General features: G+C 40.9%; 1 protein-coding gene across 19 annotated transcripts in view; it reads right to left on the bottom strand.

Annotated features, from left to right (window-relative positions):
* Positions 1-21,105, bottom strand: part of ABI2 (abl interactor 2) — a 64,685-nt gene extending 43,580 nt beyond the window's left edge. For 5 of the 19 annotated variants that reach the window (XM_064717756.1, XM_064717749.1, XM_064717746.1 and 2 more), the window contains exon 1: positions 20,827-21,101. In XM_064717756.1, the coding sequence (XP_064573826.1) occupies positions 20,827-20,943 (117 nt within the window). In that variant the 5' untranslated portion in view covers positions 20,944-21,101. Of the gene's footprint in view, positions 1-20,626; positions 20,645-20,826 lie in introns of those variants that run through there. The other 14 variants (XM_064717757.1, XM_064717747.1, XM_064717741.1 and 11 more) reach the window with 8 other exon arrangements.
* Between the last annotated feature and the right edge of the window lie 486 nt (positions 21,106-21,591).

Here is a 21,591-nt window from a genome sequence, read left to right on the forward strand (position 1 = left end):
CCCAGCAGCAGCCATGGCTCTGCCCAGCTCTCCCCTGGAGCTTTTCCATTTGTGGGAGGCACCCGGTACTGAAACAGTTATTTTGTCTCCACCAGAAAACAAAACAAGCATCAGCTACACGGAAATGCTTCACAGGATGAATGCAGCCTGAGAGCTACAGCACACACTACAGTGACTGTACAAACTGGGGATTTTAGATAGCAGGAGATCAAAGTCACTCAAGTCAGCTACAAATGCACAGACTTCACAGGCAGTCAGAAAAGCCATGTCTTACACACACAAGGCAATAGTGTGAGCTTGCTTTCAGACACTGGAGAATTATTAACAGTTTCCACTTCCTCATGCCAGTCCAACAATGGACACTAAATGTAACAGCTCAGGAACGATCATAAATGTTCTGCTCAAAAATACTGCTCATTTTTTATTAGATTGTATAAACCAAATTGCTAGCATTACAAATTGCATGGAATTCAACCTGCAGTAAATGTAAATATCACTACCTTTCATGTCAGGATGAGGAGTCCAGGCATTACTACTTCTTCCCAGTCTGGAAGTTCCATATACACTATCTGCACAATTACACTACCAGATTTGAATAAGAAATAGCCTGGACTGCTGACTCTATAAAATATCCTTTTACTTTAGGAATTAAATGTCTCAATGTTTATTCTCTTGCCTAAGAAAACACCAAATTTTATACAATAGAAAACAGATGACAAAGAAGAAACAAATACTGAATGGGGCAGATGAGAAAATAAAACATGCAGTAAGGTATCCAAAATGAGAAAACTATTTGGCTGTATGACTGGCAAAAAGAATTCTTACACGTATATAGAGCATAAAATGCAGGGCTAGAAAGAAACAAAGAATTTAAGGCATTCTCCCCCCCGAAGAGTGATCAGCCGAATCCTAGTGATAATGTCTGTTATGTCCCTGTTAAGAAGAACGTGAATAATTTTGTACAGAAAAACAGCTACTAATGGAAAAATTCTACAAAGAAAAAAAATTATGGGAGGCAACATGAACTCTACAGTAAGATTTACAAAACATCAATCCAACTAGGTAAAACTAGATAAAAGAAAAAAATGCTACCAAATGCTCAAAATGCTACCAAATTAGAAGGAAAGATTTCAAAATAGCAACACATTAAGAAAAATACATATCCTATGAACTGGAAAGAGCTCATAAAGACAGGTCTGAAAGTGGTGCATGAAAGGAAACATTAAAAGCTACTGGCATTTTAGTTGGCTATTGTAGTTAGGTTTCTTTCCTGCTACAATAAAAAAAATTGTTCTTTATCCAGTAGTCATCATCAACTTGGAAATTCACAGTTCTGCAGTTGGGCTAACAAGACTTATACAAATTCTACTGGATGAGCCAAAAACTCTGGACCTATAAGCTGAGAAGGAAACTGTGATTCTTATTACAGAACACTGACACAAGTGGCTGACTTTAATATCAATATGACTACACCAAAAAATTCTTCCAAGATTAATAATTAATGTTGAATTGAAAGGGGGTGAAAAAATAGCTTTTCATTCCTGAGGCTACTGTCATTCACATCTCTTAGCAAACAGAGTTCTGAATAGAAAAAAAAAATCTCAATTCATACTCAAATCAACTATTCAAGGGATTTGTGCACGGGATTTATGCAGTAATATTTAGGCATAAAGGTGGAAGCTGAGGTTGAAAAGTGTGGTTGAAGAGTGAGGTTGAACAGACTAACTACACAAAAATTATATCCAGAGTACACTAATCAGTTCCCCAATACATAGAGCATCTCTTGCTATTGTTCAAAACAGTAGCATTTAGTGAAACACAGTCATATATGTGATGAAAAAGTAATGGAAAAATTTTAAAATGAAGACAGAATATTTGTTTCATTTAAACGACGTAACAGTTATTTCTTTTGATTACTGTTGAGACAAACCCAAGCTGGCATTTGTCTTACGACCAGCCAGCAAAACCCCTCAGGTTTCTGCTGAGGTTGCATCAGCTTCAAGAAGCCTCAAGAACAAAAGCTGCATGCTAGAGTTCAACAAGCTTCCATTATTCAGTACAAAATGTGCCCAACTGTGATACTGACAAAGCACACTTCAGTTTTCCTGTGAAAAATAGATTGAACTCTTATATCATCCTTTTAATTGTTGCTGAATTCCTTGAAGTTACTGAAAGCCTCATACATAATTAAGTATTTTGCACACTTTTATTCAACTGCACAGATGGCATTTGCTCAGCCCATCCAAGTGCTTTCTGAGGTCCTTCCGTGAACTACAAAAAATGATTGAGAAGAAAACTGAGCATCATTAATCCAATAATTAAGTCAAAATCATGCCAAAAACTTACATAACTGTCAGTGAAAAATACAGTAGTTTTCTGTTTTAACAAACTGGCTCATTAAATACTTGCTAAAGAATATCCCTGACTCCTCTTTCACTGCCGGAACTGCTCATTCCCAGGACAGAAAACATGCACCCACCAATTCCTATGGAGCTGGTCTCTAACACACAGGAGAAACAGGCACAAAGAAGCAGATGCAATCACTGACATGCTAGAACAGGAGGAAATGAGCTCTCCCAGAGATTCAGAAAAAACTAAGGGCCATAGATCTCTAAGGCACTAATTTCTGTGGCACCAGAAAAACCTCAGATTTCCCTTCTGGATGCAGAACAATCCATGTGTTCTATTAGCACACAGGAAAACTCAGTCTACCTGTTCTTTAACATAACCAAAATTGCACAGTACCCGGAGCTGGGAGTAGAATTTTTCTGTTCCTGTCAATTTTTATAGCATCATCTCTCTACTATTCATCTCCATGTGCAAAGATCTGTCTCTATGTAATTGCTTATTCATGATTATATAATGAATATATATATATAATTATTTATGTTGTTATTTTAGAAAGACAAAAGGCTGGCTTCATCGCTTGATTGCCCTACTCAAATGTATACACTTTCCTTTTAAAATTAGGAAGGGCTCATGGTCATTGCCCATTTACACATACTCTGCACACTAAATGTTATGAATTAATCAAATGCTAGGCAACATAAGCAAACAACATTTTGGACACAAATGGGAAATACTTCTCCCCACATACCCTGCCACAAACCCACTTGTAAATTCTGACAGCTTTCTGTTGTTCTGCATTCAAAAGAAAACATGCGCAGCAAAGCACACTGAGACCATGAGCACAGGAAGCAAAAAGATCATTGAGACAGGTAATTTGCCTACAAATTAGTAGCAATGGTAGCTCTAGAGTTTGGAGATGGAATATTTTTTTCACAATAATTTTAGCATGACCTTACATGAACATTAACTATAATTAATCTGCTTGAAAACTCTTTGTCACATCTGTGAAGAAAGGAGCAGAGCATGTCAAGTCTCCTAGTGACACAACTCTTTTTTTATTAATGAACTGCTCTCAGAGTGACAAGACACAGTCTAAGAATCAGCACTAAATGGAACTTAGGTTGTGGGTGGACCATCCAGGCAAGGACAGGATAGTCAGGCACCCAAACCATCCCATTTTATCAGTATCTGTCAAGCTGAAAGGTGAGTACCACTCGCCACAACTGTATCCAAAGGCTCTGCTCAACATCTGCATGCAAGCAATTAACTTACTGCTCACACAAAGTGCATTTAAAATTTAAACACCTTTAAGTGTGAACATACTGAAGTAAACTCTTCTCTTTACAGATGATAATGGATTAGGACTATTCTCACAGCACTGTGAATTCTGTATGTCCTACATTGAGTAAAACACAATCTTTTGATCAGAGATCACACAGTAACCAACAAAGCTGTTGATTACACACAAGAAAAATTAAAATTACACAAAAATTACACACAAACCTAAAGCTGTGTAAGGAACACTGGCATTTAGGCCAAACACAATCATCACAGAATATACCAGGTTCAGAATTAAGAATGCATCAAAACCATCACTAGATTTTATAATTCAAACAACATTCATAGAGCAAGTAATAAATGTGGTATTTAAAAAAGCATTTTCCAAACACAAGGTTACTTGCATTCATCTTATTACACTAATAATAATATCATATAAATGAAGTTATTCCCATTTTTAACAGATTATTTATAATTACAATTTATCTTTATTTATCTGCATACTAATAACAAGTACGCTACCTAAAGAATATACTCTTACCATTCATACTCCAGTAGAGCCTCTGACATCAAGTTATTCTGCTTTCCAAACTATTAAAAAACTGTAATGATTCACTAAATGTCACTAGAACTTCTTGATTATAAGTGTGACTGCCTAACTCTTAAGCTATCTTAAACCCAGTATCAATAATCTGCTGCAATCTCTACAAGGCCATTTGCATTAAATTGCAGTCTTTTGTTTTCACTGCTGTAAATTTATTTGATGTTTTCAGTTCTGTGCTGAGCCTCAAAATGTAGGTTTGATTAACAGCTAGGAAAGCTACCTTTCAAAGAAACACACACAGCACCTAACCTCCTAAAATGAAAAGTTGCCTTTTAAAATACATACTGCAATCAAGGCTGCCAGTGAGGGTAAAACTAGCTCACTGGTTTGAGATCTATGACAGCAGTATCAGTCTACTCTACCCAAGAGAAAAACACAGCAAACGGGAGCTGTGGACAAGCACAGCTTCCCTGACATCTTATCACCTGCACCACTGTTTCATACTGCCTGCATCACTGCAACAAATCTCTCACCTGTTTCCCTTCACCATCACCAGAATCAAACTTTGTATTTATTTCCATACATTCACAAGCACGGCAGATCAGTTTTCACACACAAATGTCCTGCTCTCATCAGACCTGACAAGTTCCTGTTCCTTGAGAACAGAACCAAAGTCATGTTTATGCAAAAATAATAGGGCATGATGTATTCACACAAACCTACTAGACAAGGTTATAAAAAACTTTTTCAAGGCAGCAGTACCACAGTTTAAAATGATGCATCCCAAATTGTATCACAAGAACAGCATGCTAGCATCCCAAGGCATTTACATGTAAAACACAGTTAATACGTAGTTGTGTTATGGCCACTCATCACTGCTGCACAGCATTGGGCTTTGCTCTTGCTCCAGAGGAAGCAGCAGTGGGAGAACCCACTCCCCTGCCCATTCTGGGACACCAGAGGAGGCTTCAGCCCTCTCTGGTAGCTCTTCTGCAATAACACAGCTGAGAGAAGCGGGTCATTTTCCAGTTCCTGCAACAACATAATTATTGTTGGAGTTCCAGAGCCAAGGCCAATTCTGGCTTTAACAGCAACACAGTATCACCACATTTGCGGCCATAAGAGGCTTGGCCAATACAAATGCACTGAATTAAGAACCTCAGAAACAGCACAGACCCACAGGCTTAACTCTATTATCTCATACACCTACTGTTCTACAATGCTTCATTCACCAGGATGCTTTAGTATGCAGAGGTTTCACTGAATTTATGAGTCAAAATCATTGATAAACTCAAATTTAATTTTATAGTTACTTAATAAAAATGAAGCAAGTGGTGGCATTTGCAAAAATTACTTCATATGCAAAGTGGCTTTCACAAGCAAAAACTACAGTCACATAGTAATTACATTCTGCTGTACAAAAAATGCTTTTGCACAAATTGTTTTCTCCACAATCAATATTAGATTAACAGACTTTTATCTCTGTCTCTCGAAATCTGACAAAATCTATCATTTCTAAGAAAGGATATCTACTTCAGCTTAACAAAATATTATCTAGTCACAGGGGTTTATGTAATAACTGAGTTATTTCCCAATCTTGCCAGTTTCTTTCTTCCACTATAAATTCTCAATTCAATTCATTACATAGCAGTGATTGAGGCCAGCTAATGGCTTTGATTTAGAATCACAAACAGAGTGATCTGTGGCAGCAGAAGCAGATTCTGCTTCCAAGTGTCCACTGCCAGACATCACACGCTCCGAGCAAGGCAAGCTAAGTAGGACACACAGCCCCATCCTCCTCCATCACAGCTCACACCCCAACGCTCCCCTCCAAGCAGCCAGGGAGCTGCAGGAAGGACACCTGGGACTGGCAGGTGTAGCTGCAGCACGGGCGGGAAGATGCACACCCCACTGGGCCAGCAGCTCCCAGGGAGGCTGCCAGGTGTGCCGGTAACACCCACAGCAGTTACCACAGCAACACCGAGCTCCGGCACCGTCCCACTCCCTCAGGCACTCAAAAACACTGAGGAGCTCAAGGAATGCACGCTGCTGAAAGCCTTTCCTGCTGTCCACGGCAAAGGCAGCCCTGTTATCCTCAGAAGTCTTCCCACATCACTACCCTAACTAACACAAGTCTTTCAATGGCTATTCACTTTTCTCTACCTCCTCACACAAGCAAGCCCCAAAATTTTACCACACTGGAAGGAATACTTTGACTATGTTTGGTAACTATGGCTTAAAAAAGCTTGAAGAGAAGTAAAGAAGCCTAGCTATCAGGCAACATGAGTATGGCTTCCAAAGACAGCACACAGAGGGTTTAAACTAAAGGGGGGCAGGAATTTGCATAGTCACTCTTCATTTTCTAGGAAATAAAGACACTTTGGTTACACAGATCCCTTCACAATGATCAGTTAACATTAAATTTGAAATTATTCTTACTTGGCACTTTTAAAAGCTGCCACCAATTCAAACATAATGAAAGAAAGGAACCGTCTTCAGATCCATGCTGCCACCGTAAACGCCTGCCAGAAGGAGAGCAGAAGCAAGCACCAACAGGCTGGTTTGTTCTTGGTATCCATGTTCATCCTTCTGAAAGCTGGCCTGTCGTCCAACCCACCTGCTGAAGGTGGTGGCAACACTCAGTGACACCCAGTCATAACTGACCCATGATAGAGATTAACTGAACAAACCACCACGATGAAGTGAAAGAAAGTTAGTGAAAGTTCACTCTGAAATCTGAAAATCAAAACCAGTGCCTTCTTATTAAGTAGATTTGTTCCCTACATGTCCTGAGAGAAGCATCTGCTCATTTTTCTGGCAAAGAATGTTTTTACAACCTTTTGCTCCTGTTACCATAGCACTGGACAAAATACAATATTGGCAGAGTGAGAATGGGATTCTGACTTCTTATGCAGAGACAGCCAAGCCCAGATCTCCATTCTGCACTTACTAGAAAACTTTTCAGAAATATAGAAGTCACCTCCTCAACTGAGGAGTCCCAATCTGATTCCCAAGGGTAAACTGCTAGAAATCAAAATTTTCCAGAGCACTTCTTCTTCATGCTTGTAAGAGTTGTCAACAAATAAAAAAATCTTAAGGTTACAGGAGGTTTTTAATTTCGACTAGACTCAAGCTTTGCTGTGCTGTTACAATTTAAGAATCTCAGAAAATAAGCAGAAGAAAACCCTTTTCTGCAAGCACTGTAAGTAGCAATTATTCTTTTTCCTAGCTTAACAAGCAGTTTTGGTCCATTTACTGCAAAATTATAAGTAAACCTTCTGTCAATTGCTATGTAGCTCAAGAACAGCAAGCCAAGTTGCTATATTCAACCTGCAGTATGTAACTTAACAGCACAGCATCAAATGTTCTGTAATTATTTCCAGCAAGATCTCTATTTTACACACTCATTTTCTAAGCATGACCTACATTCCCATCAAGAGCAATACTTCTTACCCGAAGAGAGACTGTTTCATGCAAGTGGTAACTTAGTTTCTAAGAACAATATACAGCCATTTTACATGTATAAAGGGATGTGCATTTGATTTTCCATGTTAACTATACTGCAACTGTAACACAGTAACCTCCATCCAATTTAAATACTTCTTTCTGCAAATTACCAAGTTACTTTTTTAAGAATTAACAAGTATCACACTGAGTTATCAAAAGCAATATGCTTGATAACCAAATCCAACTTTGGCAAAGTTTTTCTCCACATACAATAATTCTAAGATTCCCCAGACTTGAAACAAAGCAATGCAGGTCACTGAACCATTTCAGAATTTCTCTTTAACAATATGGAGAGTTTTCTGTCTGGTAAAGAAAGGACAGGACTTGAAACACAAACTACCAGGAATAAGGGTTTTCTTGCTTAACTATAATGGCCCATCACTCAGAACATCAACAGGATGAGCTTGAAGAACCATATTTTTTTGAAAATGCCTTCAGAACAATGTCAGAATTTCATACAGTAAATGCTTAAATCTGCTGTCTTAAAACAAAGTTCTAGCATTACCTAATAGCCCATGGACCCCCTGGCAGAAGCTCTGTAAATTCTGTAAGGTCGTTCTTATGCCTCCACACAAAGAAAGCAGACGATGGACCAAATACATTCTTTGAATTGAAAGCATTTAATAAACTTAAATGAATACAACAAACCCCATGAGAATGACTGCAGTACCAAACAAGAGCTTCTATTTCTAAAATGTTTGAGTTCCTTTGTTCTAACATTTTGATGTCAGCTGAAGACAACAAACTGTAAGCCATGTGAAAAACACACAAAATTACACATGAGGACATTCTGAAAAACAAAACTTCAGCAATATCCCAGTGAACATCCAGGAGAAAATCTCCATGCAGGATGTTGTAGAGGCAGCAGCTATGGACGTAGTTCTATCAGAACACCTTCAAAAAATCAATCAAGTTACTTGGGATCCAACAGAAAACAGCTCTGTAAACCTGGAAGCAATTCTAAAATGCAAAATAAGCACCACATACAATGGTACAAGAAGTTCTACAAAGTCTGTGCTGAAAAAGGTAGTTACCATAAAAGCTTCAGAAAAGGACAGAGGAATGAATCAGACAAACACTCTCAGAGTAGTAGAGCATCTGCAATGCTCCAAAATTCACAGCTGCCCACCTCTGCACACATATTAATGATGTTCCATACCTCAGCTTCCTCTAAAGCACTTCAATAACAAAAAAAAAAAAAAAAGTCTGCAGGCACTATCTTATTTTACCAAAACAGGTGACATTTTTTTCTTCTTTTCTGTGTTTATCTAATGTGAGCTAGATTTTCAGCAGGCCCTTTAAGGTTTGTTCATATACTGATTTCAGCACTTACTGGTGCTGTTCTGCCCAAGATCTTCATAAAGATCCCTTAGACAGTCCTGTATCAGACAGGGTGAATTTCTTTAAGAGCAATTAAACACCTTTTTTTCCCCATATTTATAGAATTTTGACTATTTTCAATATGTATAGATTGGTAAGCATTCATGTTGGACAGAGAAGACACCATCAGTCACAGATATCTCAGCAGAAGATAAAAATGTACTGCAATTTTTACCCTACAACAGACACATCCGGAGTAGCCCAGTAAAACTTAAGACCAGGATTTTCATTAAGTAAATTAATACACTATCCTCGTCAGCTAACAAAATAACTAATAATGATTTTTTTCAAAATGAAACAGTTTAAAAAGTCAATTTTTTCAAACAATTTTTAAAGAAAAGTCATATACAGACTATGGTTGTCTCAAATAGGGGAAACCCTTCCTGCTATACAATCTAAATTCAGTGACAAATATTTCAGGAAGGAGTCATTTTAATCCCACAGTTAAGAATTCTCATGCCGTTCCCCACAAAGGCCAAATTCCATCATCTCTAACCAGAGCAGGAGCAGCCACAAGAGTTGCAGGGGCTGGGAACTCTCGCAGTGGCCAGAGCTCTCCCCCGAGGGCTGCACTGCTGCACGCAGCGCTGCAGGGCCGGCACCGCCCCCTGCACTGCTCTGCACTGGAGCAGCTGCCACAGCACACGGGGCACACAGGGCACACCAAACTGCAGCAATGAAAACTTCCAGCACAGAGGTGTAAGTGACACTGCAGGCTGGTGAAAGAACATGAGACTCCTCTCACAGCAGTTTTATGCTCCAATAGAGGATATGAAGAATCCCCATGACTGTGTTTACTTTCACCATAATTATGACACAGGCTGAGTCTCAATCTTCACTTATTCACCAAATTTTAATGTTATTCTTCTGACAACTCAGAACAATTTGTTGTCACAAAAATAGAAACGTCAAAGAAGTGAAATGACAAAATAAGAACATTTCAACTGCTGAATGCTTTTCCTATGTCATAAAAGATTCTCTTGCCTTGCATCTTTCTTTTTAATGCGAACTCATTTTCAAGTTGTCTCAACAGGCTGTTACAACTATATATTCGGCAAGTTCTACTACCATCTGAAGGAAGGGCTGTCTCTACACCTTCATGAATTAAAAGTGTTGCATGAATGACCTGTTCATTTAACAAGACATGCCTAAGTAACATCATCTCTCTACCCATCCATCCAGCTATGGCAATAAATAAAACTATCCTGAAGAATTTCACAACATGAATCCCAGGTTTTAAGACAGAGGCACAGAGAAAGCACAAATTTTCAAGCTGCTTTTCAGACAAGCAATTCTCTCCTCCTTCAAGAAGGATCTACCAACTGCATAACCTCAAATCCTCCACCTTCCTAGACACAAGAGTTGATTTTTTTTGTATCACTCATCATCTTCCAGCCATTTTACTGAACAGTTTGTCCCTAAAAGTCAGGAAAAAACACTCATATTCCCCCTACAATTAGTCACAGAAAGCCATGCAAGCACTTCTTGAAAGACTGTGTTCAGAGCCTTAAGGGCATATGGAATCCAGACCAAAATAAACTCCTTCCACTGTTTGCACACAAAAGCTGTACTTACCCTGATTTGTGAAGTACAAGATCTAGATATGACATCACATAAGAGCTGTGCTACTTAAAACCAACAGAATTAGGTATAAGAAGCTGCCTGCTCAAGGTGGGATCTGGTCTGTGCAGAGGCACTTACCTCTTTAGCACACACAAAAAAACAAGCTAAATGTAATAGAATCCAATACTCTGAGACTTTACCAGCAAGTAAATCTCATTCTTCTCTGTGTCCTCAACAAAAGCTACAAGTAAAAAAAAAAAAAAAGATAAGAAAATTTCAGGGAAAGTAAAACATGGAAAATATTAACCTCAGCTCATCATAAGAAAACAAGGGAAAATCCCCTTCTCTTTGGAGAACTTTTAGGCACAGCCTTTACAGACACAAGTGGATTATTGGCAATGTATTCCCCACTTGTTCTTTAATGAAAAAATTCTTTCATATGTGCATAAGTGGTTAAATAAGCTATAACTCTGCATTAATTATCCAACTGGTGATTGAATGAGACAATTCATAAGAGCCTGTCTTGCATAAGGAGTACAACTTATAAACCATACTTTAATGAAGGGTCTCAAAACGGTACAAACATCTGTAAGAAGCTCATCACACTAACAAGCTCTGTTTCCAAGGACTTGCATTTGGTGGACAGATGAGTATACAAATGAGAACAACAAAAAGTAGAGGCTTACCCCTCCCTCTTGCTCCAGTCATCAAAACTGCATGTATTTGTGGCACATATTGAATTACTGACTCCAATAAATGTAAAGACTGCATATATATTTAGAAAATACAAGATGTACATTTTAAGCAAATAATAAAATGACAATGATTTACAATAGTTCTACTAACTCATTCCATCAAGTGGTTATAGAAGCGTCCTCAGTCTGGAGATGATTTGAATTAATTATTATCACCACCAGACAAATGCAATAGCGATTCAGAGTCTAATGATAACTATCTAAATTCTACTATCCAAACTGATTTATTTATACAGATGCACATATAGTCAAAGAATGACCTCTTTCTTTCAGGAATGGACTGCTCTTGTGACAGTGCACTCAGAATGTGAGAGAAATGCTTCAAAAGCAACGCCCTCACTAACTTGGGCTGGTTACACACCACTCTTTGATCCAGAGGTTCTGCATGCTCAATCATTCTGCCCCTTCTGAGACTGAGTCACCTCATGGACACCTCTAAGGACACAAACATCAACAGGCCTAAATCTTTGAGGCTGATTCCTGAGATCACTAACAGAGGAATGAAGTGAGAAAACTGAGTACATCAGAAAACACTGCAGACTGATTTATCATAAATAACAAATAAATGCACTGTCACAGTTTCATTCTTCTCTACAACTCCTTTCACTCCCAGTTCACTAGTTATTAGTCATGGTGGAAAAAGCCCATTAATTTTACTACCACCATTTCAGCACACACATCTATACTCCATCACATAAAAACCTTTAGCTCTCTTTCTCACAAATGAAATTTATCTAGATCTTATTAAATTGACATGAGTAACTCAACACATTAATTCTCTCTCCTTGAAAGGCAAATCCAACACCAATTTGTGCAAAAAGCATTTCAAAGGATCCAGGATATATCATATTCAGCATACAGAAACTACAATATTAAATAGAAGCAATATCCCCAATAATCCAGTGAAATGAATTACAGTGGACAGTGCAAAATACTTCATACAAGAGACATAAAACTCCATCATGGAATAAATGCAAGGCAAAGAATATGAAAGGAAAAGACAGAACTGCTTATATTCTCATTATTTATTTAAAGTCTCTACCCTTTCTAGAATACTATTAAATCCTAAGCCTTCCCTCATAGCAATAATTTCATAGATTAAGTAGCATTACCTCTCAAATTTAACTTAGTATCCCTGTACTTTACCCAAGAAAAATGGGAAACCAGTGTACATAGTTCATACTTTTCAAAATATTATTTGAATAATCCTATAATTCATTACTTTTCTGTCAAAACTAACCACTCCTTTTTTGAGCATCTGCTCATATTGGCATTTTTCAGTGTCTCTGAAGCCTGTCATCCACTCAGCCTGTTTTTTTTCTGTTAGCAATGTGGGGGATAAGAGGTTGACTTTTGTTTTTACTATTTCTCATCTCCTTTTGGCTAAGTACTTTTGACTTGTCCCTCCACAGACCCTCCATACAGATAAATCTATGTTAGTTGATTCAAAAATAGCCATTTAATTTGGGATATTTAACTTTTTTACATTTCCCACAAGCTGCAGCAGACCTGTGGTTTTTACCCAATTGAAAGCAGGTAGACAATAAACTTCCACAACCTGCAGCAAACACTCTGCCTTACACAGACAGCTATGAAAAAGCTCCACTTCACAAAACAATTTACAAAGTCACTGTCTAGCTAAAAAAATCAGAGCGAAGTACAAATCTGCAATGGCCAGCACTGCTCAAACTTACAGTATAAAAGGACACGCTTCAAGCTAATTGAGAATCTGCACTGTATATTGAGTGAACACATACTATTTAATGATTATTATTAAAGTGAATCAAGACAAATCAGCATGCTCTGAATTCATACACTGCTCAGTAATAAATGGCTTTGTACATTTTGTTTGTTAGGCACACTAAAAGTTTGTGTTTGAACAGAGATGAGAAATACTGTTTCAGCTAAGCTGGTATATTCCTGTCTGGCAAAGCAGCAGTGTCAAGAAGAGCCTTTGTTGCATGAGACTGACTGCAGAAAATCAAGCACTGATTGTGCTTTTGAAGGCCCCACAGCACCCACAGGTTACTGCACCAACCCTCTCATGTGGAACAGGTGTCACCCCACTGCTCACAGCTTTAATGGGGCCACACAAACAACACCTCACGTTTGCACCACAGAACTGCTGCTGCACAAATTCAAAATAACCACAATTGATAGCTGGGATCTTGCTGAACTTCTCACCTTAACCTGTCCATCTAACAGCTCACTGCCTCAGTCATTCCCTCCTCCTCCTCCCTCACTTGACACTCGCCCCACACCTGAGCAAAGCAATGGCACTGCTCTTGCCAGCAGGAAATTCACAACGAGGTTACAGAATATCTTAATAAAAACATTTGCATTTACTTAGAAGAGCTTTTAAGAAAAAAAAATAGTCAATTTATGAGTTGGCACAAAGCCAGCTTTGGCTGTGTGTTATAACCAACACAGACAGGCTACTAAAACCCCAGACCAAGTAATGTTTGTTCCTCACCCTGCATTTCACTGAGCATAAAACAACTTCATCAAGGCAACACTACACCAATAATAATAAGGCAAGTGCTTATTATACTTCAAACTGAAACACCATTAAGAATACATATTACAATGACATCTGCTGGGAAATAAGCTACAGGAAAATGGAACAGCACATATAGAGTCTATACTTCGGAGCACATAAATTTAAATTTGACAGAGCAACTTAGTTGTTGCACCTGAGAAACAGAAAATTAAGATTTCTCACTGAAATATACACAACTCACTTGCAAAAACATATTAACTCATTCAATTCAAGAAAGAATTGCCAACCTAACTAGTGAGAGCCCTGAGAAGAGGAAATGCTCCTAAATTCAGTGTGCTGTGATGAGGTTTCATCTATTGACATGGAGTTTTGCCTCATGAAGCAGCCCAATGACTGAAGTTCCTGGCAGGGACATCCAACAAAATTTACAAAATTTAGATTAGTAAGCAAGAGGTCAATTTCAGGTGTGCAATTAAGTGTGAAAACAGCATTTGAAACAAAATTTTAAAAAAGAAAAAAGGCCAGCAGCCTCTAGACATAGACTCTACTGAATAAATCTGCTGCAAATATGGTATTTAAATCAATGTTTTTCATCAAGAAAATATCCTGCTGAACACTATAGGGTAACATTTTACTGGCTTAAAGCACTGACTGGAGACGCTCTTGCCTTACATAGGCACCACTTCCTGCCTCAGCACTTAGCCACAAGGATTAATAACTACAAACTCAAGTAAAACACAAGCAATGGACAATAAATTTCAGAGAGCTGATTAACTGTAGGATGCAGAAGCTTTCTACTCTGAATTAGAATTCTTGATCAATATAATTCAATAACCACAGTCTGAAAATAAACTATAGAAGGGAACAACTAGAATGCCACTTGTAACCAACATTTAGTGTTACAACATTTATATTAGCAACTTGCATATTTACAAATTTTATTTTTATACCTACACATACAGTATTACCACCAGCAATTCCAATTACCACTAATAAAATGGCTCATGCTGTTTTCATATCCACTCAACAGAGGATCAATCCAGCACTTCCTGACCTCCAGGTTGAACTTGTGGCACTAATAAATGCATTAAATTAGCTTTCCTGGCAAAACACAGCACAGGTGATGAAAAAGGAAAGTAGATTGGTTGAGTGATGAATTCACCAACTTTGCCAGCTTCACTGACTCACTTAAAGGAAACATTTCTAGTTAATCCTCACTGAAGTTCCCAAAGCCAAGGAGCCACTTTACTGGTGGCCAGGTGGCTGCAGGAGCAGCATCTGAGAGCTCAGGAGCTGCCCCCACATCACCAGAGGCAGCTCCAAGAGGGCCCCAGCCCTGGCAAAAGCCAGTCAGCCATGCTGGGGGCACCTCTGGGCCAAGGCATCTACCAAGGGGCAAAGACCACTGGGCAGCAGCTGGGAGAGGAGTGAGAAACGTGTGAAAGACACAACCCTGCACACAGCAAGGCCAGAGGAGGAGGAAGGGGAGGGGTTTCCAGGCACTGAAGTGGAGACTGCCTGCAGCTCTGGAGAATGCCATGGCAGGGCAGGTGGATATGCTCTGGAAGAAGCTGCAGCCTGTGCAGAGCCCACAGAAGCAGCTTCTGGCAGGAGCTGCAGCCTATGGAGAGAAGCCCATGCAGGAGCCGGCTCTGGGCAGGACAGTGCCTGTGGGCACCCACAGGAGCAGTCGGTGTCTGCAGGACTGGATGCTCTTGGGAAGAACCCACGCTGGAGCAATGCATGAAGAACTGCATGAAGGACCTGGGATTTGTGCTCCAAAGTGTTTTGGAGCACTTTGTGAAGGACTGTACCCCATTGGAGGGTGGCCACGTTGGAGCAGGAGGAAGACTGTGAGGAGGAAAGAGCAGCAGAGACAAAGTGATATGAATGAACTAGGGCATCCCCCACTCCCTGTTCCCCTGCATCGCTGGAGAAGGAGGAAGTGCCAGAGTTAGAAAAGGAGTGAAATTGAACCTGGGAAGGGAGGGCTGGGGGAAGGTGGGTTTAGTTTTGACTCTGTTTCTCACTGTCCTGCTCTATTTTTAATTGGCAGTAAATTAAATTAATACTCCCCGAGCTGAGAGTGGTTTGCCCACGACAGTAATTTGTCAGTGACCTCCTTGTCCTTAACTCAACCCATGAGCTGGGAATTATTTTTTTTCCTTACTTTCTCCTGTTGCTCAGCTGAGGACTGAGAGTAAGAGAACAGCTTGGTGGGCACCTGGCTGACTTTCAAGCTTAATCCACCAGTGCACATTCAAATTTAAAATCCCAAGGTTTTCATGAAGTCCTACCATAGGCTGATGGACAAGATACAGCCATGGATATACCCATGCAATATTCACTGAACTTAGGAGTGAGACATTATAGCACACTGCCCATGTATCCATTACTACTCTTTCATAGGTTTTGCAGAGTTTCAACTTGTTATCATCTTCCTGAACTTGTGGACTAATACTCACTGGGGCTAATCAATATCCACTTTCACGCCTGCAGAACAAGTGTTCCATCAGTGCTAAGATTAATCACCCCTTCACTGAAGCTGGATTATAGAATAAACAAGCTTAGGGAACAGAAAGAGCAAAACCAACTTTCCTCTGACACTCACACTTCTGAAAACTAAATAGATTTTACAAATCTAATTCAGTCACCTCTGTAAAGGTGATACACATCTTCAGTAAATTGAAGAGTGATAATTCTTGAACTTTCCTGCAATTCCCTGTACAATTACACAAGTCATATACTGGTACCAGCCATTTAAAGCAACTCCACGGAAATTTGCCATTACTAAAGCTGTAACCATTAAGTGGCTGTTTGTAAGGACCACCAATCCTGTCATTTAAAACTAATTTGCTAAGAGATGCCTCATTCTCTTGTTCAGCCTACTGAAGATGCTTCCAAATCTACAGCCACTTGGGTTTGCTTATGAGATCTAAGTAAAAACAACAGAAATGTGGAAAGCAACTATGAAATTCACTGATCTATGGACTGTAGTAAAATTACCAAGAAACAAATAGTTTTCACCTTTATGTCTAATTAAATAAAGCTTTCTGCAGGAATGAAAGCAGGTTATTTCTAGTAATCAGCAGGATGGATTGATTACTAAGAACAAGAATAAAAATATTCTTTCTACACTACCCCTCACAAACACCAGAAGACTGTTTCTGTATATAAAATGCCAACAGTGATGGCAACATGAAGACTATGAAAGGGAGGAAAATCAGAAGCTCCCTCTTCCTTTTCAGTCTCTAGAGCTGACAAGTAAAGCATAATAATATTGAATAACTAAAAAATACTGAGCCTTTTAGAAGAACCCAGCCAACACAGGTGGATCAGAGAAACCAGAGGTTCCTTCTGAAGGCTGGGCAGAGGACAGGCTTGGCCTTTCACTCAGTTCTGCATGCCGTGGTGGAGGGACTCCCCCCACCTCAAATCCCTGCACACCAGGCACTTACAGGTTGAAATGTCTCCACCTGGGAATTTTTTCTGACTCTTTCAACAAAGAGTTACAGACACAAGCATTCAGTTACTCTAGGAAGCTCCAGGCACTGCACAAAACAAAAAGCTGATTTTTGAAAAGATCAGTGATAATGAGAAACAAACAAAAGATTATTTGAGAATAGACTTATACAGGACAAGCTCAAAGAAACTTAACAGGGCAAGCCAGTGTTGGAATTTATGTCAGTAACAAGATGTGCAAGTCACATAACTGTATGATCTTGTTACTTGTACTACCATAAGTAGAAATTTTCTTTATGATACTCCTGAACAAAATTAAGCAGGAATAGGAAAACTTTGTAAACACAACACACTGCCCAAGATAACTATTAGCTGGTTTTACGGACGACCAGATAAATCACTGTAGACTGCAAATACCAAGTACATCAAAAATCAAGTTTTATAGAATTACTCTGTTGCACATTTAGACTGAGACTGAACTTGTAACAGGGGACACAGCACTAGTATATAAAGCATTGAACAGTCCACATAAAATTTAACCTGTGATTGACATTGTGTCAGATACCACACAAACACCCTCCTAAACAAAAAGCTTTTCTTCCCCTTCTCTTTAAGAAGCAGCACGACAAAAAAAACCTGTATGATTTCTCCAAGTCATTAGAAGAATAAGATGATTTTGACACAAAGAAACTTTTTTCCCCAAAAAAGCAGTCTTTTCTTTCACTGCTGCAGGTCCACTTACTATATTTTTGCTGTATTTCCTATAATTTTCCACAAAATTTAAAGCTGATGTTCTCTGATACACTACCATATCACAGACTCAAGGGAAGGATAACATTTTATGTAACATTCCCTGTTGCTAAAGTCACCGAGCTACATATCAATCATAATTTGGATAAACACTGACAAAATTTTTAAGATCAGATTTTTCATTTCATAAGCAGAAGTCAAATGAGTTGCAATTGCCACAGCTCTACTACTACGAACTAGCAATTTCCTCATGTATGAGATTACATTTTAATTATTTTGAAGCTGCAATTATGTTGCTGGGTGGGGGGGAAGAGAAAAAACCCATTTGCTTTAGCGCTGCATTTCAAATTCTGTTACACTGGCCTGCGCCTCACTGCCTTTTGCAACAGTTTTTGTACTGGACAACCAAACTTCAAAGCAGAACTGGCACAGAAAGGGAGTGGCCTGGCTACTGAAATAGATAAGCCAGGCCAATGAAGGGCCTTCAATGTCCCATCAGCACAGCACCTACCATCCTGCAGATAAACTTCAGCTCTCAGCCACATTCTGAGCCTCCCCTAGATCTCAAGATTATCCACAACAAATCTTCTGTCAGCAGCGAAATACTACAGGATTACAGTAGAATTAGTTCATCTTCATTACATGACTTTCTGGATGATTACTCTTCCATACTCTTCAGAGCATTTACAAACCCATCTTCCCCCAAAAATTCAAGGCTACTATTTTGAAAATAATTTGGACTTCATTCAGACATAACAACTTTGGAATAATAAATATGATTAGAAGCAAAACCACAAATATCCAATTAACCAACAGTTATTCCCATTAATCTATTCCCTTCCCGTAGAGCAGAAAAAGTCAGCTCTGAGAGATCTGGTGCAGCAGTTTACGTGGCTGTGGCACGGTGAGGGTGGGGCGAGCTGGCTGACAGATTTGTTACTAGGACACTCACACCACCAAATCCAGAATGCCCTCACCCTGAACCTCTTCTCCACAGCAAACCCACCCTGTCCTGTCTCAGAGCATTCCACAAGCCAGAGCCTTCTGCCTGGCTGATGTCTCCGTTCCCCACTTCCTTAAAATTTAAGCATGTTGATGGTGTGACCCATACTGCACCTTACAGTCAATGCTCACAACACAACTTCATTCTTTCATTCTCACCTCCCCCTTTACAGCTCTGTGCTGCCATGATGCCTGGATAAATTGCCAGTCTGGATATGGCTGTGTGGTGGTCAGAATCCATCAGGCTGACCAAGAGCGCCTCATTCTTTTCCTGCATTCACCATCTGTCTGTATCCATCTCCTGTGATCCCAGACTGTCCTTATGGACTCTCTGCTGTCTGGGGCAATAACCATCTTTTTTGTGTTCTCTATTTGCACAAAACAGCAGGGAGTCCCCTTCTGCAGTTTTCATTAAGACACTAAAAGTGGATCTGTTCTGTAGAGATTTGCAAACTTTGATTTATACAAGGAATAAAAAAAAAAAAAGTCAAAGGAAAAAACCCCAACTACATGCAGCTCTTCCTATCCGGTTCTGCTTTCCAATACTCCTCTCCCATATTCCAGAAAAATCACTTCTCAAAAAAGCAGAAATTTAAACACACACGTCAGGTCTTAACTGTAAGATTTCAACATGTCTCTTAAAAACCCTAAGTCATGCTAATTCAACATCAGAAGTGTCATTACATAATAAAATACATCTATATCATTTTACTGTAATTGACCTGTTTTGTAAATGACCCAAAATATGCAAAGTCTTCTCTCTAAAGGACAGCTGGTCATTCAGCAATTCAAAAAAAAACAGTGAGGGCTTTTTTACAGGGACATTCTAAGTATTCTCTGCCTCTGGTTAAATAGTCTCTCCCATTTTCACCGACAGAACAGTCTCAGCACAGAGCTCATCGCTGGCTGCCCTCTGGAAGCACACAAGCACTCTGCCCTTCGGGGACTGAATTCAAAAACAATTCTGGGACACTTTGGAATTCTCGCAATACTGACACCACAAATCCACATCATCCCCCCTACCTTTCTCTCCTGCACACTCAGACGTGTCGTAGGGTATCTTCTTGTGTTTGGGCGCAAAGTTTTCATTTGGCCCTATTATCACTATCAAACTAAATCGAGAATATTTTGCTCTTCTTTCCACTAGAAAGAGAAATGAAAAAAGCAGAGCCCTAACACCAGCCTGGCTTCAGAGCAACCACCGCAAAAACCACACTATGCGGTAGCACTTGCACTTCATCTCCCTAATTCTGTACCAGCTCTACTACATCACGCCTCCATCCTGCACCTACCCCTGGGTAGCTGCCCTTCCTATGGAATTCCACAGTCCTGCTCGAGCAGGGAAATACAAACGGGCAGACATAACTCTACTGAAGCCTGTGTCATTCTGCTCTAAATTAACAGGCACCAACACTATTTGCAGGAGTCAGCCGTGCCCTCGGTTTATCACATCACCTCGGCAGCAAAGCAGATCAGAATCGGCGGAAGGGACGACAAGGGGGGACAGGGACACGATCTGAATAAACATTCACTCACAAAGTGGAAGGAATTCAATTTAGGAATCAATTCCACACTTAAGCGCCTCGTCACGCCGGGGTAGCTCACGCTGGAGGTGAAGCAGCTTTCCCCCCCAGCCCGGGCTGCAGCAGCCGGCGCTGCCCGCCGCCGCGGGCCCGGCGAGCGGGGCAGCCCCGCGGGCCCGGCCGTGAGGGCGCGCCCTGCCCGCCCCGGCGCACCTGGATGTAGTTGGTCTCGCAGTACTCGGCCACCCGCTCCAGGTTCGTGTAGCTGTCGAACAGGGCCCGGCGCCCCCCCGGGATCTCCTCCTCCAGCAGCATCTGCAGCTCCGCCATCTTCACATCCTCTCACCGACCGACCGACTCGCCGACGGACAGACAGACTACCGACCGTGCGTCCCTCACCCCCGCCCGCTCCGCGCGCTCCCCCCGCCCCCCCGGGCTCCGCGCCCGCCGCCCGGGCCCGGCCTCGCGCCGCGCGCACGGAGCGCGCGCCAGACCCCCACCGCGGCGGGGGCGGGGCGCGGCCGCGCACCGCCTCCTGCGCATGCGCAGACCCGCGCGGCCCCCCGCGCGCCCACTTCCTCGCCGGCCGCGCGCGGGGGGCGTTTCCGGCGGGAGCGGGGGCAGGGCGCGCGGCCCGCGGGCGGCCCCGGTGCCGGGGTCCGGGAAACAATAAATAACTATGGGAGTGCGCCTTTCGGCCAGTGCTGGCTTCCTTCTAAATCGCTCTGCCTTCATTCACTCGCCTTGCAGAACACGGGGCTGCCGCCGCCTCTCCCCATAGCCCTGTGGGCTCCGAGCGCCGTGTGACCCTCCTGCCCCTGGGCGGCTCCTGGGAACGCCGCAGGAAGAGCAAAACGTGTCCTCTGTGGGGATCCTCTCTGAAAAGCCGCTGTTCTACAGGGGCGTGAGGAAGGGTGAACTCCCAGCCGTGCCCAAAAAGCCCATAATGAAGGGTCAGCAGAAACAGGATGGACAGCC

This window comes from Zonotrichia leucophrys, chromosome 7 (assembly GCF_028769735.1).
Source record: "Zonotrichia leucophrys gambelii isolate GWCS_2022_RI chromosome 7, RI_Zleu_2.0, whole genome shotgun sequence".
NCBI classification, from domain to species: Eukaryota; Metazoa; Chordata; class Aves; order Passeriformes; family Passerellidae; genus Zonotrichia; species Zonotrichia leucophrys.